The sequence below is a fragment of the Calidris pugnax genome, unplaced genomic scaffold, assembly GCF_001431845.1.
Source record: "Calidris pugnax isolate Ruff unplaced genomic scaffold, ASM143184v1 scaffold55, whole genome shotgun sequence".
Lineage (NCBI taxonomy): Eukaryota > Metazoa > Chordata > Aves > Charadriiformes > Scolopacidae > Calidris > Calidris pugnax.
The window spans coordinates 216,252-241,468 of record NW_015090832.1 but is presented as its reverse complement, the minus strand read 5'-3'; the positions used below and the strand labels follow the sequence as shown (position 1 = coordinate 241,468).

At 53.8% G+C, this 25,217-nt stretch overlaps 2 protein-coding genes across 2 annotated transcripts in view; one reads left to right on the top strand and one right to left on the bottom strand.

The window, feature by feature from the left end:
• Window positions 1–2,726: 2,726 nt before the first annotated feature.
• Window positions 2,727–13,996, top strand: PABPC1L (poly(A) binding protein, cytoplasmic 1-like). Its single transcript, XM_014941229.1, has 14 exons — window positions 2,727–2,919; window positions 3,725–3,918; window positions 4,428–4,543; window positions 5,535–5,674; window positions 6,499–6,593; window positions 6,853–6,990; window positions 7,554–7,649; window positions 8,768–9,034; window positions 9,579–9,669; window positions 9,969–10,094; window positions 11,300–11,424; window positions 12,149–12,242; window positions 13,038–13,168; window positions 13,913–13,996. Exons 1-14 carry the CDS (start codon window positions 2,727–2,729, stop codon window positions 13,994–13,996), a joined length of 1,890 nt encoding a protein of 629 aa, XP_014796715.1.
• A 5,467-nt stretch (window positions 13,997–19,463) lies between these two features.
• TOMM34 (translocase of outer mitochondrial membrane 34) overlaps window positions 19,464–25,217 on the bottom strand; it is a 6,361-nt gene continuing 607 nt past the window's right edge. Inside the window, exons 3-6 of the mRNA XM_014941228.1 lie at window positions 21,374–21,534; window positions 20,963–21,107; window positions 20,265–20,391; window positions 19,464–19,769 (exon numbers count right to left, since the gene is read on the bottom strand). Coding sequence (XP_014796714.1) covers window positions 19,671–19,769; window positions 20,265–20,391; window positions 20,963–21,107; window positions 21,374–21,534 — 532 coding nt within the window. The 3' untranslated portion in view covers window positions 19,464–19,670. The remainder of the gene's footprint in view (window positions 19,770–20,264; window positions 20,392–20,962; window positions 21,108–21,373; window positions 21,535–25,217) is intronic.

Genomic DNA, 25,217 nt, shown 5'->3' with positions numbered 1-25,217 from the left:
CCCGGGGCGGTGCCGGGCCGGGTCCGCAGCTGGTGGAGGGCGGGGAGGTCCCGTCCCGCCCCCGGGACGGCGATGGGAAGAGGCGGTGGGTTCCCGCAACCGGAGCGGTGCTGCTCTGCCCGCCGGAGCCCTCGGTGTGAGTGTGGGGGACCGGGGGCGGCTTCTCCCCGGGGAGGTGGGGAGGGATGTCGGTGGTGGTCCTACACGGAGAGCAAGCTCCCTTCCTCTGCCCGGTCCCCGGTTGGGTGGGCTCAGCCTTGGGGGGCTCCGTGGGGATGGAGATGCAACTCTGTGGGGTCATCGCCTGCCCCCGGGACTGGCTCGGTCTTCACCGCTCCCCCTTGGTCCTTTCTTAACTCCTTTCCCTGGTTCTTTCCACCCCTGGCTGTAGGGGATTGCTGTGTTTGCTCTCTCAGCCTGTGTTTTTTTTTGCTGTGACACCTTGGGAGGTGTATCTTGGCTGGTGGTTTCACTCAATGACCGTAAGGTCCCTTCCAGCCTTAATGGTTCTATGCTCTTGGTTGGTCCATGCTCACCACTCCTGCTTGGTCCTCTCTTAACTCCCTTCCATGGCTCTTTGCCCCTCCAGCGCTTCCCTGCAGCTGTGTTTGCTCTCTCAGCCTGTGTTTTTTTTGCTGTGACACCCTGGGAGGTGCATCTTGGTTGATGGTTTCACTCAACGCCTGTAAGGTCCCTTCCAACCTTAACGGTTCTATGCTCTTGGTTGGTCCATGCTCACCGCTCCCGCTTGGTCCTCTCTTAACTCCCTTCCATGGCTCTTTGCCCCTCCAGCGCTTCCCTGCAGCTGTGTTTGCTCTCTCAGCCTGTGTTTTTTTTGCTGTGACACCTTGGGAGGTGCATCTTGGCTGGTGGTTTGACTCAGCTATTGCAAGGTTCCTTCCAGCCTTAACAGTTCTATGGTCTTGGTTGGTCCCTGCTCACTGCTCCCACTTGGTCCTCTCTTAACACCCTTCCCTGGCTCTTTCCCCCTCTGGCTGTAGGGGAGTGCTGTGTTTGCCCTCTCAGCCTGTGGGTTTTTTGCTATGACACCTTGGGAGATGCTGTGTTTGCTCTCTCAGCCTGTGTTTTTCTTTGTTGTGACACCTTGGGAGATGCATCTTTCTTGGTGGTCAGGCTCAATGATCTTAAGGTCCCTTCCAACCTTAACAATTCTATGCTCTTGGTTGGTCCATGCTCACCGCTCCCGCTTGGTCCTCTCTTAACTCCCTTCCCTGGCCCTTTCCCCCTCTGGCTGTAGGGGAGTGCTGTGTTTGCTCTCTCAGCCTGTGGATTTTTTTGGTTGGTCCCTGCTCACTGCTCCCACTTGGTCCTCTCTTAACACCCTTCCCTGGCTCTTTCCCCCTCTGGCTGTAGGGGAGTGCTGTGTTTGCCCTCTCAGCCTGTGGGTTTTTTGCTATGACACCTTGGGAGATGCATCTTGCTTAACAGTTGGGCTCAATGATCTTAAGGTTCCTTCCAACCTTCACGATTCTATGGTCTTGGTTGGTCTATGGTTGTATGAGGAGTAGGGTGGTCTCACAGAGCTCATGCACGGCTCTTCCATGTCCTGCCCTTGATGGTGACTTGCCTCTGACTGAGGGATTGCTTAGTGCACCTCTCCTAAGTGTGTGCATTTATTTTGGGCATCCTCAGGGCATCTTAACGAGTGCCTTGAGTATTTTGACCTCTCAGATAAGAGCCCCAAAGATGGGCTTCTAAGCTTTTAGGGCAGAAGCTGCATTTCTGTTTTCCTGGGCAGTACCTTGGCCTTCTCAAGCAGTGACTGAAATCTTCACTCACAACTTCATACCCAACTGAAAGCAGTGGGAGACTGAGCATCAATTTCCCCTCCCTGCTTTGGGGTGGGGGGGGTGCTCATCAGCAAGCTGGGGCTTGTTGCTCTGGGAAGGCTTGGCTAAAAACCTGTGTTTGCCTTGTTAGGGATGGAGACGGTTGCTGGGAGCACTGGTTGCAGTGGTGAGGGCTGTGGGGCTGCTTGGGGGAAGTTGGTCCCCTGGTGGGGCAGCTCTGCTGAACCAAAGCGAACCCATTCCCCCTGGTTTGTTCTGGCTGGAGGGAGCAGTCTAGGAGGGGTTAAAATGGAAGTCTTGGGTGGGGGAGGGCTGTTTACCTTCTGAGGATTTAAATTCCATCTCATTTCTCTTGGGGTTTGAGTGTTGGAAGGAACAAATTGGCATGTGTGATGTGTTGTGTCCCTCTGGCTGCTCCCCAGGTTTGTGGGGGCTCAGACACGTGCAGATTGCCCCAGCTGGGCTTTTGTACCAACATGGGAATATCCCTGAATAATCTGGGAACTACAGCATCCCCAGGGTATTCCTGTCCCACTGCTGCTTCAAGCTCCAATAGGGTAGGTTTAGATTGAACATTAGGAAAGAATTTTTCACGGAAAGAGTGATAGGGCATTGGAGCAGGCTGCCCAGGGAGGTGGGGGAGTCACCATCCCTGGCTGTGTTTAAGGGCCGTTTAGATGCAGTGCTGAGGGACATGGTGTAGGGGATGACTTTGTAGAGTAGGGTAGATGGTTGGACTCGATGATCCCAAGGGTCTCTTCCAACCTCTATGATTCTATGATTCTAAGGGCAGGGCTCTCACTGCTGCAGTGGGGCCGGTCCCAGCGTGGGTCTGTGGTTGCTGCAAGAGATCTAAACCCTGTGCCTCACAGCCTCGGCTCTCTCTTCCTCCACAGCTGAGCTTTGTGGTTGACCATGAACGCAAGCGGCCCTGGCTACCCCTTAGCCTCTCTCTATGTGGGAGACCTCCACCCGGACGTGACCGAAGCCATGCTCTATGAGAAGTTCTCGCCTGCTGGGCCCATCATGTCCATCCGAGTGTGTCGGGACGTGGCCACCCGCCGATCTCTGGGCTATGCCTACATAAACTTCCAGCAGCCCGCGGATGGTAAGATCCCATAACGCAGCCCCGAGGAGCTGCCTCCCAACGGGGGCTTGGGGCAGTGTGAGAGAAGGAAGGGTAGGTGGTAGAAAAGCAGGTCTGAGTAGATGCATCAGGTGTTGGGGCTTGGGCAATATGCTCCTAACGTTGGGTTTTGGTTGTAACTAACCCCAACCTGCTCTCAGATGATGACACATCCCACTCCTGTCTCTGCTCTGAGTGGGCTTTGGGTTTGTAGCAGGGAGGAAGGTGACTTGCAAGAGTCTCCTTCCTCTATGAGCTTATGGAGAAGGGCACCAAAATCCCTTCTGCCCTTCCCTGGGGCAACCAGCTGCCCACTGGCTCACAGCATGGGCAGGTGAGTCCCCTCTCCTGGCAGGCACGGTGGTGATACAGGGCTGCTTGGAGTGGTACCCGACAGGCGTTTGATGCTGGAGCGAGGCAGCGGTGAGGGGAAGGTGTTGGGTTAGTTGCCCTGGAGACCAAAATCCTTGCTGGGAAAATGAGTTGGGCACCTGCCAACCTGGAGCTTGCAGTGAAATGGATGATCCCGTGGGAGTTGGACATGCTTTGGAGAGGAAAAAAAAAAAAAAAAAATATAAAAGGAATGAGTGTTGTGGCGGGAGGGGAGCAGAGCAGCCCCTGCCTGGCCCTGCTGCCCTGGGAGGCAGCGTTGCCTGTCTCGTTTAGGTTAACGAGCTCCTGTCCAACAGTATCCCTGCCTCCTGTGCCTGTCTCAGCTGCTGTAGGATGTGAGGGGGATCTATCTCTGTTACCCTCCCCTCTCCCCCTGTCTTCACTTCTTCTCCAGCTGAGCGAGCCCTGGACACCATGAACTTCGAAGTGATCAAAGGCCGCCCCATCCGCATCATGTGGTCCCAGCGGGACCCCGGGCTCAGGAAGTCGGGGGTTGGAAACGTCTTCATCAAGAACCTGGATGACTCCATTGATAACAAAGCCCTGTACGACACGTTCTCTGCCTTTGGAAACATCCTGTCGTGCAAGGTACATGGGTCCTGCAGGAAAGGGCTGGCTGCCCATGTTCTGGGCAGCGTGCTCCTGCCAGCTGAAACTCACTTTCTCGTTTCACTTCCTACAAAGCTTCCTCTAAAATCCCACCTGCTCTGAAGCTCAAAGTCCCTGCTGTGTTTCCCCTGGCAATGGGGGCTTTCCCCCTGCCTCCTAGTCCCTGCACAGGGATGTGCCTTGTCCTCCATGAGCTCAGCTCAGCGATGGCACTTGGGTCATCTTGGTGAGCCACAAGCTCTTGGGCACCATATAAAGCACTGGGTGCCTGGTCCTTGGCTCTCCCGGCTCCCTGCCCTGCTGTCAGCACCCAAACACAGCTCAGCCACTGTGGGAGTGGGATGTCAGGGAGGGCAAACGCCCCTGGAAAATGAGGGTGGGTTTTCCTGCAACTTACTCATGTGCAGGCATGGAGAAAACCAATGTCTGTCTGGTTTGGGGTTGGGTTCTTCCCCCGCCCCCTGCTCCTCCTTGCTCTGCGTTTGTAGGTGGTTTGTGATGAAAACGGGTCCCGTGGCTATGGCTTTGTTCACTTTGAGACTCACGAGGCAGCAACTCGGGCCATCGAGACCATGAATGGGATGTTGCTCAACGACCGGAAGGTGTAAGTGCCAGAGAGGAGACCATCATCTCGCTCTGCTCCTCCCTCCCCTCGCTGCACGCTCCGGAGCAAACGCCTGCCCTGCTGGGGCTCCCACCTCCTGCTGCTCTCTTTTTCCTCTCTTCCCACCCATTCTTACTGGGCATGGTGGTTCCTCTGCTCTCCGGGGCAGTGAGTCACTCGTGGTCGATGCTGGTGGAAGTGTGATAATGGTTTGGAGCAGTTCCTGGCACTGGGGAAGGAGTCCAACCCCGGGCTGTGCTTTGTTGCTAAGGCGGTGTAACCAGTGCCCGCAGAACAGGGCTGGTCCTCCATCTGGGCTGTCAGCATCAGATAAACTGGGCAGGAAGAGGTTTTGTTGTTCTTCAGCTCTCTGTTTGCATTGCAGCACCTTATTCTCTACCTCCCGGTCTCCACAGAGTCAAGCGGCTGCCCGAGGGCTTTGGGGGTACCTTGGAGGAAGAGAGCTGGCACTTGGTGGCATCCCTTGGGGGTCTTTTGGGGTCTCTTGAGTTGACACCCCCACTTTCCCCCGTGTTACCACTCTCCCTGTTTCAGTAGTGCCAAGTGGGATAAAGGAAGCCTTGGTGGGACATCAAGGGGAGATTTAGACTAGATCTTAGGGAGAAATTCTTTGCTGTGAGGGTGGTGAGACACTGGCCCAGGTTGCTCAGAGAAGTTGTGGCTGCCCCATCCCTGGAGGTGTTCAAGGCCAGGTTGGATGGGGCTTTGAGCAACATGGTCTGGTGGGAGGTGTCCCTGCCCATGGCAGGGGGGTTGGAAGTGGATGGTCTTTAAGGTCCCTTCCAACCCAAACCATTCTATGATCACCAAGTTGCTGGATGTGAAACACATGGTGGGTTTACGGGTGAGCAAAGCATGGCCTGAGGTGATGGGGTCTCTCTCTGCCTGCACTGAGGCAGATGTGCCTGTGTCCATCCTCCCTCTGCAAAGGACGTGGAGGGTTTCATGTCCCTTTCCCTGCTTCCTGCAGGTTTGTTGGCCATTTCAAATCCCGCAAAGAGCGTGAGGCAGAGTTTGGGGCTCGGGCGATGGAGTTCACCAACGTCTACATCAAAAACTTTGGGGATGACATGGATGATGACAGACTGCGGGAAATATTCTCCAAGTTTGGTGAGTAGAGTCGTTGAAGCAAAATACCCTTGTGTCGAATAAATTGGAGCAACTGCACAGAAAGCTGTGCTTGATGGAAATACCGAGCCCCTTCTCTCAATGGGATCTGACTGACTTAAACACCACATTGTAAAAGGACCACAGTGGCTTAAATTGTCAGGACATCACATGTATTTTCCTGCAGTGATGGAAGATAACTTGTAGTAGGTGCTCTCCTGGAAAAAAATGTTTTTACTTTCTTGGGGAACAAGAGGAGAGGTTTTTGTTGTGTTAGTTTTTAAAATTGTTTTGAAACCAGCACATCTGGTTATAGGACCCCTGGGAATAAGAGATGTTGAGTCTGATATTAAAGCACTAGTGGCTTTTCCAGTTCAGTCTGTTACTGGGGGATGCCTTTTGCCACAGAACATACTGTTGTGCCAACCCATGGACCATACTGCCCATGCTTGGCCAGTGTTTGCTCGATTAATTTCTGAATACCCTTTGTACAAACCCGATATATGCATTCATATATGAAGGAGATGAGAACTTCTGGCCACAGGACCTCAGTGCCCTGGCTGGAGAAACCAAAAAGCCAGCAGTGAGGACAGCAGCATCCAGAGTGGGAGGGATCACACTCGTTGACACGTGCAGCCTCCTGGTCCTGCCTCGTGGTGGGGATCCTGCTCTCTGTCCCTCTGTTTGGCCTTTCTGTGCTGTCACAACTCTCTGGTCTCCCTGCTGGACTGGCTTCTCATGGTGGCTCTAGAGCATGGTGCATGTGCCAGTGGCACCCCCTGGGTGGGCACCCTTCTTCAGAGGGATACTTTCCTCTCCTCTTGCAGGGAAGACGCTAAGTGTCAAAGTCATGATGGATAGCACTGGCCGTTCGAAGGGCTTCGGGTTTGTCAACTTTGAGAAGCATGAAGAAGCCCAGAAGGCAAGAGGCTCCTCACTGTCCTTCTGCTGTCTCAGCCCCGAGCTTCTCCCCTGCTGATGTTCCCACCTCACGGGGGGCCCTCGCTGGCTTCGATCACGCCTGGATGGGCAGGACCTGGCAAAGGGGAGCAGAGCTGCTGCCCAGTCCTCACCCAGGGGGGTCTCTGCTCACAGTGGGGCTGGACTGGGGTGGTGGGTGAAGAGTAGAGCCGTGGCCATTGGCTTCCCCCAGCACTCAGAGCCCTTCCCTCCACCGGCAGGCGGTGGCCGACATGAACGGGAAGGAGATCAATGGGCGGATGGTCTACGTGGGCCGAGCCCAGAAGCGGCTGGAGCGCCAGAGCGAGCTGAAGAGGAAATTTGAGCAGATCAAGCAGGAGCGAGTGAGCAGGTACCAGGTAAGGGGGGAGCGGGATGCTCCATCCTGCTGGTCTGCACCAGGGACAAAACCCCATGGGCATCCAGGAACATCCTCTGCGTGGGGACAGAGCGGGGCTCTCCAGAGCAGATCAGTGTGCTGGGTCCCTTCTGCAATTAAAAAAGGCCCACACAGGGGTTCAGTCATCACTGTCATCACTGTCCTGGGAAGTGGTATCAGGAAAGAAGAGAGAGATCTAAACCCAGGATGATGTTGGCAGGTGAACAAACAGGTCTGCTCTTTTCCAGAAATTAAAATATAAGGCTGGAAATGAGGTGACTTCCTGAGGTCTTGGAGCAGCTTCATAGTGATGGTCTCGGTGCCGTCTTCACTCCAGGCATTTCACCTACAAGTGGAGCACACACATGGTCCTGGCTCCTCTCCACACCACTGGTCCTCCAGTAGCTCTGGAGAGGATGTGCTTGTGGGATGTCTCACCCTCCAGCTGAGCTGCTGGTGAAACACACTTTTAATCTTGAAAAGGTGCTGTAAATGTTGGGAGCCCGGGGGCCAAGTTGCTTTTTTTATTTTGCCTGTTTGCAGGGGGTCAACCTGTATGTGAAGAACCTGGATGATGGGATAGATGACGAGAGGCTGAGGAAGGAGTTCTCTCCCTACGGCACCATCACCAGCGCCAAGGTGAGGGACCAGGGCTGTCACTGGGGTTCCTGGGGTCAGCCCTTGGAAATGGATCAGGACTATCATCCTGTTGAGCTATGGTTCCCTGCTGATGGCTTTGCATTTCAAGCCAAGTCTGAAGGACATGCCACTTGTCCCCTATGCTGTCCTGAGGAGCTTATTGATTCAGCAAATATTTTGTAGTCCCTTACCCCAGCCCCAGTGAGGTCCAGGGTGTGGGACCTTAAAGCCACATCATTCTGAATATTGCACGGCCGTTCTGCAGTTCAGGACCAATGTGACACTGAAACAAACGGAAATGACCCCAAAGCCACCTCTATCTGGGCAGAGCGGGATCTGCCTGCCTGACAGGCTGGTGTTGTGCCTTTTGGAAAAAAAGCCATGAGGAGTGTCAGTCCTGCCACCAGGACTGGTGCCAGGCTTCTCTTGCAGGCCGTGTGTACTGGTGCAGAGGGATGGTCTGGCTTTAAGGTTGGATACCTGTAACCTGCCAGCTGCTGGGGACAGATGCCACCCAGCCCTCAAGCAGGGCATGGTGTCCCACTGACCCCCAACCCTTGTTGGATCCTGTGTGATTAAGCACTGGAGCATTGCTGGCCCGTGGGGCTGGGGCACAGACCCCTGGAAGATCACAGGTCTTGGGCTTGCCCAGACTCTGCCAACTTCATTTCCCAAACCTACTGGTTTTGTGCAAGCAAATCCTCCCTTTCCCTGGAGAAACCTCTCCATGGAGCCCCATGGGCACATCCCCATCTGTCCCAAGGGCATGGTGTCCCACTGACCCCCAACCCTTGTTGGATCCTGTGTGATTAAGCACTGGAGCATTGCTGGCCCGTGGGGCTGGGGCACAGACCCCTGGAAGATCACAGGTCTTGGGCTTGCCCAGACTCTGCCAACTTCATTTCCCAAACCTACTGGTTTTGTGCAAGCAAATCCTCCCTTTCCCTGGAGAAACCTCTCCATGGAGCCCCATGGGCACATCCCCATCTGTCCCACCCCGGGTGTGGGGGCTGCAGTGGGGTGCCTGTGGGTCCCACACGCTCCCCCCTGCCGTGCTGTGCTTTGCAGGTGCTGCGGCGATCTGTGGACTTAGCTGTCTTGTTCTAATCCAATTTTAGGTGATGACAGAGGGTGGCCACAGCAAAGGGTTTGGGTTTGTATGTTTTTCCTCCCCAGAAGAGGCTACCAAGGCCGTGACGGAAATGAACGGGCGGATCGTCAGCACCAAGCCCCTCTACGTCGCGCTCGCTCAAAGGAAAGAGGAGCGGAAAGCAATCCTCACCAACCAGTACATGCAGAGATTAGCCACCATGAGGGCCCTGCCTGGCCCTCTCCTGGGCTCCTTCCAGCCCCCCCCGGGGTACTTCCTACCCCCCATCCCCCAGGTGAGTCCCCACTCCCGAATGGCAGCCTCTCATGGGGACCCTGGTTTGCCCTGGGCTGGAGGAGGGGGGTGGCAGTGGGGCAGAGGACCTCATGTATCTCCAGTTTGTGGAGACCAGAGCATATGTTGGTGTGAGACCAGTGTCAGGCTTCTGCATAAGTGGCAGGGCTTGCCAAAATGCTGGTGGGGTGCAAGTGTTCCAGGCAATGGGCTGGAGGTTTAGTTGCCACCAACTGCTCCTCAAAGGAGGGGACCAAGGAGGAGTTTGGTGGGAGGGTGTGAGCATGGAGGAGTGGTCTCCTGATGAAAGGATGGGAGGGAGAAGGGTTACAGAGGTGCAAAAGCTGGTGGGGAGGAGATCAATGGAGCTGCTGGAGGACATGCAGGCAGCAGGACTGGGGGTTTATCTTTAAAGCCCTCTGGCATGCTACAGAGTGTGTTTTTGGCTCTCCTGACTCTGCACGGTGGCCACTGAGATGCTCTGTGTTAGACCTGGCTCAGCTCGGCTCCCATGTCACCTTGGATAATGTGTTCTCCTTTCCTAGCCACAAACCAGAGCTACCTTCTACAGCCCCAGCCCAGTTGTCCAAGTCCGTCCTGCCACTCGCTGGAGTGCGCAGCCCTCCCGGCCTCCCCGTGAGTCCTCCTGCCTCCCCCCGGGGGCTCTTGGTGCAAGCTGGACTTGGTTAGGGACTGAGGGTCTCTAAAAGCAGCACAAAGCATATAACCACAGCGGGGGGCATCACCTGGAGAAGCATGTGGGAGTTTGGTGCAGGGGTCACAGTGATGGGCACTGGTGTCTGAGCCATTTGGGTTGACCCCTGAGGTGAGGTGCTCCTGAGCTTTCCCCAGCTGTGTTCACTACCCCCCACACATCTCCTTCCATGCCTTTGCTACCAAGAAGCTTTATTCATTGTGCTCTATCTCTACAGCAGCGTATCCTGCTGCTACCCCCATCATGAGGACTGCCGTGCCGCCCCGGCGCCTGCTGTCCAACATCAGCACCATGAGACAGGCCTCCACCCAGGTGCCCCGTGTGCCCCCCCAGGCCCAGAGAGTGGGTGAGTGGGGGAAAGACCCAGCTGGGACATTGCTGTGGTGGCCAGGTGTTGGCAAGGGTGCTTGCTGCATGCTTGGGTCTGCCTCCGAAGATGGATCAGTTTGTGGAATTACTCATGGAGGAGTCTGGATGGTGCCCTCGGATGTGATGGGACTGGAGCAGTGTCTGTAGTAAATAAGTGTGTAACTTTTGGGGAAGGTTGTGGTCTTTCAGATAATGGGACAGGTCTCTGATATGCAGATTGGTCTTGTTGGCTGCTGCTCCTTGAATACGTTCATTAAAATGATGATGATGCAGCCACAGCACCCTAGGCTTAGTGCTCAGACCAAGTTGGAGGTTGGGGAAGGACCTCCTGGGCAGAAGCTGAGGTTCTCTCGGTGGTTGAGCGGCTCAAGCGCTGCCAAGGCCGAACCTCTAGTAAAACACATTCATGTTAGAGGTGCTTGGAGTCCAAGAACTAGGCCTCGCTGGCATCCCTAGTGCCTGGCTGTGCTGGGGCTGTCCCTGTGTCCTGGGGTGTCCCCTCTGCCTTGCCAGCCAACACAGCCATGCTCCTGCAGGGCTGGTGGGATGGTGACCGAGCTACTGTCCTGCATGTGGTATCTAGAGAATTCCTCATCCCAAGAGTGCTTCAACCCTATGTCTGTCCCATTACGCCTTTCATGTGAGTGGGGAAGAGGAGGATGCTTGCCAGAGTTTGCAGTGCAGCCCTCTCTGAGGCTCCTCCATGGGTGGGCTTTGAGGAGCAGCAGAAGTAACCCAGGGTGGAAGTTGCCCACCTGGTGAGTGGGTGGAGTTCTGAGGTCCTCCAAAATGTGTGTCTGTCTGGTAGGGCAGTGTCTATCTACAACCCTCATGGCTCCATGTGGTTTAGCTCAAGGTGGTCTTTGGTGTTGAGTGTCTTATCACTGAAATGACCAGGGGAACCAGGAGGGCTGTCTTTGGTTTGTCCCTTCTACTCTTGCCCTTGACCTCTCCTTCCTCTGCCCTTACCTCCCTGCAGAAGAGGAGCTAGGTGGGCTGGGGGCACTTGCAGTGCCCTGCCTGTCCTGGGGAAGCTGCCTTTGGCCTGGGGGCTGCTTTGAGCCCATGGCGGGATTTTTCAGCCCCTCTGGTTGACCATGCTGCCCTTCTTACTCCAGCCTCCCCAGAGCAGGTCTGTCTTTAAGGGGCTCCTCCTTAGAAATGTTCTTGTCCCCATTGCAGCCAACATTGGGACGCAGACGGTCAGCGCTCGGGTGCCCTCCTCGCCCACCCTTCCGCGGGGTGCCCCACAGTACAAGTACTCCTCGGCCGTCAGGAACATCCAGCCCATGGGGCACATGCCGCCGGTGGTGCCTCCACAGGTAAACAGCACTCTTTGGGCTTCGGTGTGACCACCACACCGTGCATCAGACCTAGTCCTGCTCTGGGTTGGCATGGCTGATGGCCCCAGCAGCCCCATGGCTCTGTTTGACTGGGGCTATGGGGACCTTTCCCAGGGGCTGCTGGGGTAACTGGGGCTAGGGATCCAGTAGCCATGCATCTGCACTCATTGCAGCCAACATTGGGACGCAGACGGTCAGCGCTCGGGTGCCCTCCTCGCCCACCCTTCCGCGGGGTGCCCCACAGTACAAGTACTCCTCGGCCGTCAGGAACATCCAGCCCATGGGGCACATGCCGCCGGTGGTGCCTCCACAGGTAAACAGCACTCTTTGGGCTTCGGTGTGACCACCACACCGTGCATCAGACCTAGTCCTGCTCTGGGTTGGCATGGCTGATGGCCCCAGCAGCCCCATGGCTCTGTTTGACTGGGGCTATGGGGACCTTTCCCAGGGGCTGCTGGGGTAACTGGGGATCCAGTAGCCATGCATCTGCGATGTCTGTCTCTGGCTTTCTTGGAAGCCAGCGTTTGGTTACAAGCAGTCAATGCTGGGGTCTGCATCAGCATCTTGGAAGGGTGAGATGTCCCACTGGGTTTGGGGACCAGCACTGTTTCTGTAAGCCAGGCAGCTCACGCATCACTTCCAGCATTTCTGATTGCTGCTCTTCTCTGGGTTTGCCTTTTTTCTCCAGGTGGGAGAACCTGCTGTGCATGTCCATGGCCAGGAGCCGCTGACGGCATCCATGCTTGCAGCAGCCCCTCCTCAGGAGCAGAAGCAAATGATAGGTGGGTGTCAGGGCTCCTCTGCTGGAGCAGGTCCAGCTGTGGGGCTGTACGTGCATGCCAGGACATGGGGACTTGTAGGGACCAGGAATAACTTAGCTGCTAGGAGAAGCTGTAAGCCATCATGTGATTGCTCTGATGTCATGCTGCTTTAACAGAAAATAATCTGGGCTGTGTTGGAAGGGTATGGAAGCAGCAGAACATGTCCCTGCCTATGTTAGCTGCCTGGCAGTGAGTCTGGTGAAGCTCTGCAGGAGAGGCAGCTCCATCCTACCGGGACACTGGTGATTCCCCTGAACTCTGAGCCATCCTGCATCGCTGCTCTTGGTGTTTGGTGGCCACAGGGGGTAGGGTCTGCCCAAGATAAGGCCTGGGAGAAGACCAATTTGGGGAGTCATATGCACAGGGCCAAGGCACCCAGGCTAAAATGTGGTGGAAAATCTGGCAGTGAAATAATTTGTGTGCTGGAGGAGGGAATGGCAGGAGGAGGGCAATTAACATTGTCCCTGGCCAGTCAAAGGTGGCTTTCCTTCTCCATGCTGCTTTCCTTGTATGGCTTTCCTTCCTGGTAAGCATGACCCATAGGTAGGGCTAGTTCTTCCACTTGTATGGGACTGGAAGCATTTTGCCTGCAAATGCTATTGGTGTGATGTGCTGGAGTAGGTTTCCTTTTGAGCAGTGCTTTTTCTGTCACCATCACCACTCATGTGTCCCTTCTCAGTTGGGAGGGCAGGAGGGCTTGCACTGGGTTTGAGATATAAGACATCATTCTGATGTCCTCCCTGGGGTTTGGAGCAGGTGAGCGTCTCTACCCTCTGATCCACGCGCTGCATCCCTCGCTGGCCGGCAAGATCACTGGGATGCTGCTGGAGATAGACAACTCCGAGCTGCTGCTGCTCCTGGAGTCCCCTGACTCCCTGCGCTCCAAGGTAGGAGGCACTCGGTGTCCAAACAAATGGCATCCCAAAGGACTAATGATTGGCTGCTGCAAGGGAAGGTGACCGTGGCCCAGAAGATGGGCCAAGGAAGGACTTTTTTTTAAGTGAAAAAATGTGCAGAAAGGGCCCTAAGTTGATGACACCTCACCCAGTGCCTGAAGGTCTGCCCACCTTTGGCAATAGGAGAAGCCCAGAGTAGCTCCCTGACAGCAGGGGCCAAGCTCCAAGGGTGGTTTGGAGGTGGCTGGGTTTGAGAGGGGAAAAGCAGGGTGGGTGTCTTCAGTTTCCTCCTTAATCCTGGGGAATATCTAGCTTTGGTTACCATCAAAACAAATTTTTGCAGTGAATTGACTGTGTCTCCTTGTTGGTCCTCAAGGACAGGATTCACTTTCACCCTTTCACCAATGTTTTTTGGAAGGAGCCTGGGCTCTGCTGGGTGATGTCAGGCAGCTCCACTGATGGAGAAGTCTGATTTCTCTCTGGCAAGTTCTGACTCCTGTAGAAAAGGAGAGATGCCCCAGCATTTCCCTAGGGAAGAGCCAGAAGAGGTCTTTGTGCTGATCTGCCTCCTGCAGAAGCAGTAGATTTGGATTTCATAATAATTATTCAGTCCCTTCCCTCTTGGAAGTGGGTCTGTGTGGAGATGGGGACCTGGGACATTGCATTTCTTGTGCAGTGCTCTCCTACCTTGCAACAACTCAACTTCTCCCCACCTCTTGTGCTCTCTGCCCTAAGATGGAGGAAGCGGTTGCTGTTCTCCAGGCACACCAGGCCACTGAGACCTCGCACAACAGCAGCGCCGCCGCCTTCCTGCAGTGACTGCGGGTAGGTGCGGGTGTCGGGGTGTGTGTGGTGGGCTTGGGGTCTCTGGGAATCTCAAACTGGGGATGGGGTTTCTTGTCCTGACCAAGTATGGCTTGATGAGCAATGGAAGTATCTCAGGCTGTAATATTCCACTTCTTAAATCTCATCCTCCATTTCCCAGATTTAATCGTGCTGCAGAGATGCAGCTGTTGGTGTTTTTTTTCCCTATGTTCACAAAGGCAAGGACTGTGCAACCAGAAGGGAAGATAGGGAAGGACCTTGCTTTTCTGTAGGTCTAGTGGGGACTGCCACAATCTTTCCTGGGGTCTCCTGGTGTTTTCTTCAGAACTGTGTCACTAGATGCCCTATAAAACATTGGTAATCCTGTGTGGGCTTGATCAGGAGGGCTGGCCCCACTGCTGAGGGGGGTTCAGACCCCCTAACAAGCAATTCAGGCTCTCGCATACCCCTTTGAAGATAACATTTTCTTGACTTGTGGTCACAAGGAAACTGTGTTAATCCAAGTTCAGGTGAATTCTTCTCTGGATGAAGTTGTTCCTTTAGCAGCTGAGAAATGCGTATGTGGGTTCTTTGGGTTTTGGGTGTTTTTTGTAGATCTCGGGACTGAACGTGAGCCCTGTGAACATTGCCTTTGAAGAACAGCAGCAGCAACCCCACCGTGCTTCTGGAATAGTGCCCATACAGTGACCCTGGTTTGTCTTCAATGCCCGTTTCTCTTTTTTTTTCTTGTGTATTGTAAACCTTGCAGAATTGCTTCCTCCTGCACCTGTAACAAAAAAATAATCCCCATGTTAATTCTCTTCTGGCTACTGGAAGGATCTTGTGAAACGTAGTGTGGAACCCAGCCTGGTTCAGTTGCCCGGGAAATGACAAGTGCTGATGAATCATCACTTTTAGTGAATTTACTGGGTTCTGTAGTTTTATTTGTTCCTGTAGCTCACACTAATAAAAAGCTGATGCTTCCACCCCCAAAGCATGGGTTGGTTCCCCTTGCAGAAAGGCAGCAAATACTTTTCCTCTATTTCATGCAGGTGGAGGGATGGACTCAGGTTGGGCTGCTGTAATTAGTGTTTGAAGCTTGTGATGCTGGTGAGGCAGCAGTCCCAAGAGCTGACAGGAAGGGACATGTGGAATTAAATCAACAAATTGCCATCCCACAGGTTCTCCTGATCCTTTCTGACTCTCTAGGAGGATGGCTTTAAGCAAATTTCATACCATCTACTTGGATTCTATCCTTTCCAGCTAGCCATTTTTAAATTCCTTTTTAAAAGTCATCATCTTCCTGGGGTTCTCCTTTTGTAATGGACCATGTATGCCTACAGGAGTACTGGCACTGAGTGTCTTCTGCTGGTCACCACGCTGTGTGTGTCTGTGGTGTGCGAGACACGTCTTCTGCTGGTCACCACGCTGTGTGTGTGTCTGTGGTGTGCGAGACACGGCTTTTGAGGTATTATGGATGGAGCAGCTGTAAATCAAAAGCTGCTTTCCCAGTGTGTGTTCCTGACCAGGGGTTTCAAGCAGCCACTGATGGGTCTGAAAACGTTCATAATCCAGTGCATCCCACTGGGACACTCGCAGGAGTAGCTGGGACCCATTATTTCTGTGTTCTGCTCCCTGAGCCTCTCCCAGAGCACGTTGCTATCGTCACCCTGGCCTTGATGTTCTGCTCTTCCTATTTAGGAAAGGAATTTCAGTCCCTAGAGGCTCCTTGGGACTGGCACGAAGTATTGACCTTACTTGACTGATTCCTAGGGCTGGCAGGAGCACACCTCCATCAGCACCACCTACCTTCTCTCTGTCCAACCTGTGTGCTGCCGGCTCATCCTTCCTTCGTGCTGTATCATGCTCTCGCTGCTGAGTCACCCCTCCTACCTCCTGTTTGCCTTCCAGCATTTTAACAGAATCACTTACACATTTGCTCCTGCGTGGTGTCTGTTCTGCTCTGCTGGGGCTCTTCATCATTCCTTTTTCTTGCCTTTTTTTTTTTTTTGGCGAATTTTTCCTCCCCTCTCCTTAAACATTTCTTTTCCTCACAGTGGGTGATGCCTTGGCTGTGCACTACTTAGATGTCTCCTTCTCAGACACTTATGAAGGACTTTAACTCACTTAAAAAATTAAATGAAGGCCCTTTATATTATTTCTTCCCAAGTGTAACTAGCTGGAAGATTTTATGCTTTGTTTCTAGAGGGAAAATGTATATTTGCATGAGTGTAATGCATACAAGGAGCTGGAATAGAACTGTATGGGTAAACTTTCATTTGGCTGTTGGCTAGCTTGTCTGCAGCCTTTATTCAGGTTGCAAGTTCAAGGCAAATTGGCTTGCAAGACAGGCAAGTTCAGCTGTGTCTGTGACACCACCTGCAATGCCAGATGTCCTGGCTTGAGAAGACAGCCGTAAAGCTACAGGGAATTCAGAGTGGGGCCAAGGAACACAGGGACATCAGCGAAGCCCAAGAAAAGATGTGAATGAAGACCAAGGTTTTTAAAGAAAAGGTGAGGTTGGAGCTTGTGTGAGCCAATGCAGGCAGGAGGCAGGAACGACCACAAAACCATAGATTAAGGGCAAAGAACAAATTTAATGTCAATACCTCATGGATCAGGGGACCTCTGGAGCAGCACCTGGGCAGAGGCAGGCAAGCAGGGGACGCAGGCACTGTGGAGGGAGAGTCCTTATTAGCATGAGAGTCCTTGTTAGCAAGGGAGTGAGGGAGCTCCCACTTGCTTTTTGGGCCTGTATTTCAAGGATTCTGGCAGGCAGAGCTTTCTGCTGTGCTTTGATCTCTTCAACAGCAGGGCAGGAATCTCAGGCGTGTTCGATAAGGTGCCCTGAGTCCATCCCGGGACTATGTTATCTGAGTGCAGATGTTCTACTTGTTGAGCACACAAAACTAAGCAACAATTAGTGTGATAGATGTGTTTTCCAGCACCCCACAAGTGAGCACCTCCACTTGAGGAGGACTTACTTAGAGTCCTCCTCATCAATCTTCTGTTACTTTCCCACAAAGCGGCATCCCCATGTGCACTGGAGGATACTGGAAAGCTTTCAGAGCAGCTCCCTGGCTGAACTCCTTGGGGCAGCCTGAGGCTTTAGGGAACTGAGGCAAGAGCAGCAATGCAAATGTGAGTCTGGAGTGTCAGGTCTGGAATAGTTGCTGTGGCTTTTGGAAGGGGTGTGTGAAGCTGTGCCTCTGACAAGTGCTCCCCGGCTGCCCATGGGGACAGCACTGTCTGGGCAGTGTCCTGCAGGGCCAGCAGCAGGGGAGGTGGGAGCTGAGATGACCCTTGGGTTAGTGTGTCTTGATCTTTGCCTACCTGGTGGTATTGCTGGGGAAAGTCTCAGATATAAGGTACAAAACCACACTGAGAGGGGAAGGAGGTGGTGAATGTTGTTGCTTAGAGGTGTTGTAATGAACTGTGGTTGAACAGGGCAGGTGTCTGCCACTCCAGATAACAGCAAGGCTCTTCAAAGGATAGCTCTTAACTCAGTGAAGCCAGTCTCCCTCCTGTATCCTGTGACCATCCTCTGCTTATCTGTGTACTGTGCTGAAATCTCCCTGAAATCCCTCCTCCTGGCTGGGCAGGAGCTGGGGCAGCGCTGCCTGTGGGATCGATGGAGCTGTGGCCTCAGAAGTGGGAGTGGAGTGAGTGGAGCAATTCGTGCCCCTCAGGGATGAGTTGTTCCAAGTCCTGGTCCATTGCGGCTGATGGAGTACAGCCCTGGGACCTACAAACAGCTACTTAATGTCAGGCGAAGGCAAGAAGTCTTTGTCTTTAATGCCATTAGAGGGATTGCTTTCTAAATTCAGTTCAGTGGGGTACCTGCCTGAAACACCAACTGCTGGGAGAAGTCTGGGAAACAGAGATGTGTGAACCCTGGCTTATGGGCCAGCTTCTGTCTCCTGGCCTGTACGGATGTCTAGGATTGTCCAGCATCCTGATTTACCAGTTAAAGCACTCTACCCATGCACGGTGTGCCAGGGTCAGCCATGGTTGCAGACCTGATCTATTGTCACCAGCTGATGGATGGCTTCCAAAGCAAGGCCTTGTACAGCAGTGCTTGGAGCCCTCTGACAAAAAGGAGAGACAGCATGAAGTCAAGTGGTTAAAGTGTTCCAATTGCCCTCTATACCATCCATCACGGAAAAAAACACAGCTCTAAAGTGAAAATAAACATGGCTTTAATGAGAACTGGTTTTAACAGTTCATAGCATAACTCCAAATGTCTCTTTACCTACCATTTTAAGTCAGTGCCACCAATACCAGATAAGATCAAAAAGTATAAACATGCATTGAAGTAATAAGCCAGACCTCAGCTGGGATGTTACTGCCTATCTTCCACCCTGCAACACCCCGTAGCAACTGTTCCAAAAGGCACAGAGGAGCTAAAGTGTTTGTTTAAAAAAAAACCAACCAAACAAACCACAACACAAAAAACAACACAAAAAAAACAATTGTAAAATTCCCAAGCACCCAGAATCTCAAAGAAGTAGTGCACAGTGTGACAAGGCAGGCTCAACTTGCTGCTGTTTTCTTAAATGTGCAGAATAATTAAAAATAAAAGAAAGCTGCTACTGCAAATATCTGCCCAGACACAGGAAGCAGCAGAAACTCAGCCCAGGGCCAGCAGGCGTCAAGGGGGAGAGGGAACAAGCCCAGCCCTGTGCAGGTAACTGTCTCTCTGTTACAAGAACAGTACGTGGTGCTGGGGCAACTGCAGAGCTCCTGCAGCAACTTTACTTAAGTAATAGCAGCACAAATGCAGCAAAACTGTCACCTGAATAAGGACTAAAAAACCCCTCTGGTTATAGCTCTTCAGAAGGAGAACAGCCACTTCACACGCATCTTAGCCAGCACGGGGAGAGTCCCTGAGGCCAAGAGTTATAGGTGAGTTGACTTCAACCAGGGAAGTTAACCTAGATGCCTCTCAGGGAGAGGCATTAAATCTTTGAATCATCTTAGAGCCAGATAGTGGAGTTTGATATAGATTGTGTGTCTTAACATTGACTGTGCTGGCACAGGACCTGTTACACCTCAGCTGCAGTGGAAGATGTATCTCGACACTGATCCTGCATTAAGACTGGTCCCTGTAACAACATCAGAAGGGAAAAAAGCTTTCTTCTGCAGTGAAAAACAAGGCTGTGCTTGTTGCTTGGTTACTCTAGGCTCTGTTCAGTTCTTGCAGCAATCTCAGTGCAGCTGTGTTCTTTGGTTCAGTTTTCAACAAGCTCTTGATATCAGCAATACTTGATTTGTAATCCTAGAAGAAGAATGTATTTTTTTAAGTGTTATGACATTGAAACTACAATCTAAGGGTCTTATTGCAGAATCACTACCCCACAACACAACTAAGCCCATGACTCCCTCTGTATAATTGCTTAAGCACTGTCATCAGTGTAGCTGTTCTAAAACATGCTTAAACTAGGGCGAAGACAATTTCATCACTCTTAAATCTTTGAATCATCTTAGAGCCAGATATAGAGTGAGTTTGATATAGATTGTGTGTCTTAACATTGACTGTGCTGGCACAGGACCTGTTACATCTCAGCTGCCGTGGAAGATGTATCTCGACACCGATCCTGCATTAAGACTGGTCCCTGTAACAACATCAGAAGGGAAAAAAGCTTTCTTCTGCAGTGAAAAACAAGGCTGTGCTTGTTGCTTGGTTACTCTAGGCTCTGTTCAGTTCTTGCAGCAATCTCAGTGCAGCTGTGTTCTTTGGTTCAGTTTTCAACAAGCTCTTGATATCAGCAATACTTGATTTGTAATCCTAGAAGAAGAATGTGTTTTTTTAAGTGTTATGACATTGAAACTACAATCTAAGGGTCTTATTGCAGAATCACTACCCCACAACACAACTAAGCCCATGACTCCCTCTGTATAATTGCTTAAGCATTGTCATCAGTGTAGCTGTTCTAAAACATGCTTAAACTAGGGCAAAGACAATTTCATCACTCAAGTGGGTCCTGAGTCCAACACCAGTGCATTAAGTCTTCCAGTCCTGCCTAGAGAATCTCTCACCAGACACAAAAAGCTCAATGCAACATAGAGCTGCTGCCAGCATCTCCAGAAACAGGACCTGAGAAAACTCACAAGATCCAACCAGCAAATAGTGATGTGAAAGAAAATTCCCCCCCCAGTCCCAGCTATCCGGGGGCAGATGCTGTCTAGCACAAAAATGGGTTCTGAAGGGATCTCTTGCCCTGATCATGCATGAACAAGCTTCTCATCCTGGCTTATAACTGTTCAAAAACTCCTGACTTACCTTCAGTTCTTTAAGTGCTTGAGCACGTCTGTAGAGCGCCTTAACGTTTTTAGGATCTAACCTCAGAGCTTCCGTGCAGTCCTGCACTGCGTCCTTGTATTGCTTCAGGGTCAGGTAACAGAGAGCTCTGCAACACACACCTGGTTAGAGACCCTTGGATAAAAGCAGCATCTACTACTCCAGCCTGCACAGAACAAAGCTGGACTCCAAAACCGGTCTTTGTCCTCATATGGAATGTAATCTTATTTCTTCAGCTTAAGGTTTTTTTCAGTTGTAACAGTGAAAAAAAGAAAAGGGTTTTTCAGACTGAATAAAGGAGGATTTTTAGAGCAACCTGCTCTAAAGCTAAGGACCTGCACTCCCAGGATGCATGTTCCTAGCTACACCAGTCCAGAATATACTCTGATTTTGTGGTTCATAGGGCAACAGACACTACTCAAAATACCACAGTCCCGGCAGACGAGCAGTAAAGGGGGAAAAACCCTCAGCAGCCCTAAGCAGAGTGTCTCCAGGAGTTTTTGCAGTACTTGATCAAAGAATGTTATACAAACTACAGGGAGGACTGCACTTGGGGCAAACGTGTGGGTGTTTTTGTTTATTCATTTGTTTGGGAGCAAACATTAGACAGCTCTGCCAGGAGTACCATGGGGGCTTTTAGAAAGGGCCAGGAAGGAGTTGGGCACAGAGCCGAGTGGTACCTGTTGGTGTAGGTCGCACATTCCTGGTTGAGCTGTAAACTCTCACTGTACTTCTCCACTGCTTTTTTATGGTTTCCTTTCTTTACAAGTTCATTTCCTTCTTCTTTCAGAGCTCGAGCTCTCTCCGTGCCAGCACCAGTCCGGTCTGGAAACAGCATGAAAGAACACAGAATGCTATAAAACTGACAAGATCAGCGCAGCCTCTCGGAAAGCAAATATCCCCATACCAGAGGTGAGACACAGAGACATCAAAGGAGCCAGAATCAACCAAAAAGGCTGTGGCAGAACCAGGCCTGGGTTTTTCCTGCCTCAGCCCCAGCTGCAGACACGCCAAGCAGGTGGGGTGGCTGCCTCCTCCATCACCCTTCCCAGCCACGGGGCTCCGTGCCCGGCCCCAGGGCTCGCTCTCACCTGGTTCTCCCTTCGGAGCAGTGGCAGGAGGAGGGTTTGCCCCGGGGGCTCCAGCAGAAGGAACGCTCCACCTCGTCTGGGCAGAAACAGGGACTGCAGGGATTGGCGGGAGCTTCTGGCGCCAGTTCACACCATCCTTTTCCAGCAGGGCTTTAGTCATCCTGGAAGAGACGGCTGGCACTCACCCCGTCTGTCGGCTGGACGGGCCATGGGGTGTCCAGGAGGGTCACTTTTTAACCTGGCTCACTTGTGGGACAGCAACTCTCCCCTGACCCCTTTACATGATCTAAACTAAGCTCCTTCTACAGACAGGACACCAATGAAAGAACCTTCTTTGTGTCTGTGAGGCTAAAAACACCAGAGGACAAGGGCTGGGGCTGTCAGTGCTCGAGAGAGAAGGGATGTGCGGGTCCCTCCTCAGCCTGGCAAGCGATGAAGTGGAGCAGAGAGCTCCAGGAAGAGAAAAGGACCACAGCAGCCTGTAAACCCAGTCAGCACAGGGAGGCTTACTGGCCAGGGCGCTGGAAGCTGTGATTTATTATTTGGTTTAAAACAGGCACTGAGCAAAGTAGAAACCGGTCGCGGGGAATTCATGACCAGCCTGGGACCAGCATCTCGAAAGGAGCAGACACAGGGAGCATGGCCAGGCCTTGCATGAAGCATCCTCCATCACCTCATCCCTGTGCTCGGGACCCCCCTCACTCCTGCCACAACGCAGGGCCCACAGCCATGGCTACCAACCTGCTGTACCTCCGAGCCCTACGATGTGACCTCCAGCCATGGCTACCAGCCTGCTGTACCCCCGAGCCCTCCCGCATGACCTCCAGCCATGGCTACCAACCTGCTGTACCTCTGAGCCCTCTGGCGTGACCACCCATGGCTACCAACCTGCCGTACTCCCGAGCCCTCCGGCATGACCACCCATGGCTACCAACCTGTCGTACCCCCAAGCCCTCCAATGTGACCCAGAGCCATGGCTACCAACCTGTCGTCCCCCTGAGCCCTCTGGCGCACCCACCCATGGCTACCAACCTGTCGTCCCCCTGAGCCCTCTGGCGCACCCACCCATGGCTACCAACCTGTCGTACCCCCAAGCCCTCCAATGTGACCCACAGCCATGGCTACCAACCTTGCCATACCCCTGAGCCCTCTGGTGTGACCTGCACCCGTGGCTACCAACCTGTCGTACCCCTGAGCCCTCTGGCGCAACCACCCATGGCTACCAACCTGCCATACGTGACCCACAGCCATGGCTACCAACCTGACATACCTCTGAGCCCTCCAGTGTGACCACCCATGGCTACCAACCTGCCATACTCCCGAGCCCTCCAGCATGACTTGCACCCATGGCTACCAACCTGCTGTACCACCAAGCCCCCCGACGTGACCCACAGCCATAGCTACCAACTTGCCGTACCCCTGAGCCCTCCGACGTGACCCACAGCCATGGCTACCAACCTGCTGTACCACCAAGCCCTCCGGCATGACCTGCACCCACGGCTACCAACCTGCTGTACCACCAAGCCCTCCGGCATGACCTGCACCCACGGCTACCAACCTGCTGTACCTCTGAGTCCTCCGGTGTGATTCGCACCCATGGCTACCAACCTGCCGTACCCCTGAGCCCTCTGACGTGACCCACAGCCATGGCTACCAACCTGCTGTACCTCTGAGCCCTCCGACGTGACCCACAGCCATGGCTACCAGCCTGCTGTACCTGTGAGCCCTCCGACGTGACCCACAGCCATGGCTACCAGCCTGCTGTACCTGTGAGCCCTCCGACGTGACCCACAGCCATGGCTACCAGCCTGCTGTACCTGTGAGCCCTCCGACGTGACCCACAGCCATGGCTACCAGCCTGCTGTACCTGTGAGCCCTCCGACGTGACCCACAGCCATGGCTACCAGCCTGCTGTACCTGTGAGCCCTCCGACGTGACCCACAGCCATGGCTACCAGCCTGCTGTACCTGTGAGCCCTCCGACGTGACCCACAGCCATGGCTACCAGCCTGCTGTACCTGTGAGCCCTCCGACGTGACCCACAGCCATGGCTACTAACGTGCTGTACCCCCAAGCCCTCCGGCATGACCTGCACCCACGGCTACCAACCTGCTGTACCTCTGAGTCCTCCGGTGTGATTCGCACCCATGGCTACCAACCTGCCATACGTGACCCACAGCCATGGCTACCAGCCTGCTGTACCTGTGAGCCCTCCGACGTGACCCACAGCCATGGCTACCAGCCTGCTGTACCTGTGAGCCCTCCGACGTGACCCACAGCCATGGCTACCAGCCTGCTGTACCTGTGAGCCCTCCGACGTGACCCACAGCCATGGCTACCAGCCTGCTGTACCTGTGAGCCCTCCGACGTGACCCACAGCCATGGCTACCAGCCTGCTGTACCTGTGAGCCCTCCGACGTGACCCACAGCCATGGCTACCAGCCTGCTGTACCTGTGAGCCCTCCGACGTGACCCACAGCCATGGCTACCAGCCTGCTGTACCTGTGAGCCCTCCGACGTGACCCACAGCCATGGCTACCAGCCTGCTGTACCTGTGAGCCCTCCGACGTGACCCACAGCCATGGCTACCAGCCTGCTGTACCTGTGAGCCCTCCGACGTGACCCACAGCCATGGCTACCAGCCTGCTGTACCTGTGAGCCCTCCGACGTGACCCACAGCCATGGCTACCAGCCTGCTGTACCTGTGAGCCCTCCGACGTGACCCACAGCCATGGCTACCAGCCTGCTGTACCTCTGAAGGCTACCAACCTGCCATACCTCTGAGCCCTCAGACATGACCTACAGCCGTGGCTACCAACCTGCCATACGTGACCCACAGCCATGGCTACCAACCTGACATACCTCTGAGCCCTCCAGTGTGACCACCCATGGCTACCAACCTGCCATACTCCCGAGCCCTCCAGCATGACTTGCACCCATGGCTACCAACCTGCTGTACCACCAAGCCCCCCGACGTGACCCACAGCCATAGCTACCAACTTGCCGTACCCCTGAGCCCTCCGACGTGACCCACAGCCATGGCTACCAGCCTGCTGTACCTGTGAACCCTCCGACGTGACCCACAGCCATGGCTACTAACGTGCTGTACCCCCAAGCCCTCCGGCATGACCTGCACCCACGGCTACCAACCTGCTGTACCTCTGAGTCCTCCGGTGTGATTCCCACCCATGGCTACCAACCTGCCGTACCCCGAAGCCCTCCGGAGTGACCCACAGCCATGGCTACCAACCTTGCCATACCCCTGAGCCCTCTGGTGTGACCTGCACCCGTGGCTACCAACCTGTCGTACCCCTGAGCCCTCTGGCGCAACCACCCATGGCTACCAACCTGCCATACCTCTGAGCCCTCCAGCATGACTTGCACCCATGGCTACCAACCTGCTGTACCACCAAGCCCCCCGACGTGACCCACAGCCATAGCTACCAACTTGCCGTACCCCTGAGCCCTCCGACGTGACCCACAGCCATGGCTACCAGCCTGCTGTACCTGTGAACCCTCCGACGTGACCCACAGCCATGGCTACTAACGTGCTGTACCCCCAAGCCCTCCGGCATGACCTGCACCCACGGCTACCAACCTGCTGTACCTCTGAGTCCTCCGGTGTGATTCGCACCCATGGCTACCAACCTGCCGTACCCCTGAGCCCTCTGACGTGACCCACAGCCATGGCTACCAACCTGCTGTACCTCTGAGCCCTCTGGCGTGACCACCCATGGCTACCAACCTGCCGTACTCCCGAGCCCTCCGGCATGACCACCCATGGCTACCAACCTGTCGTACCCCCAAGCCCTCCAATGTGACCCACAGCCATGGCTACCAACCTG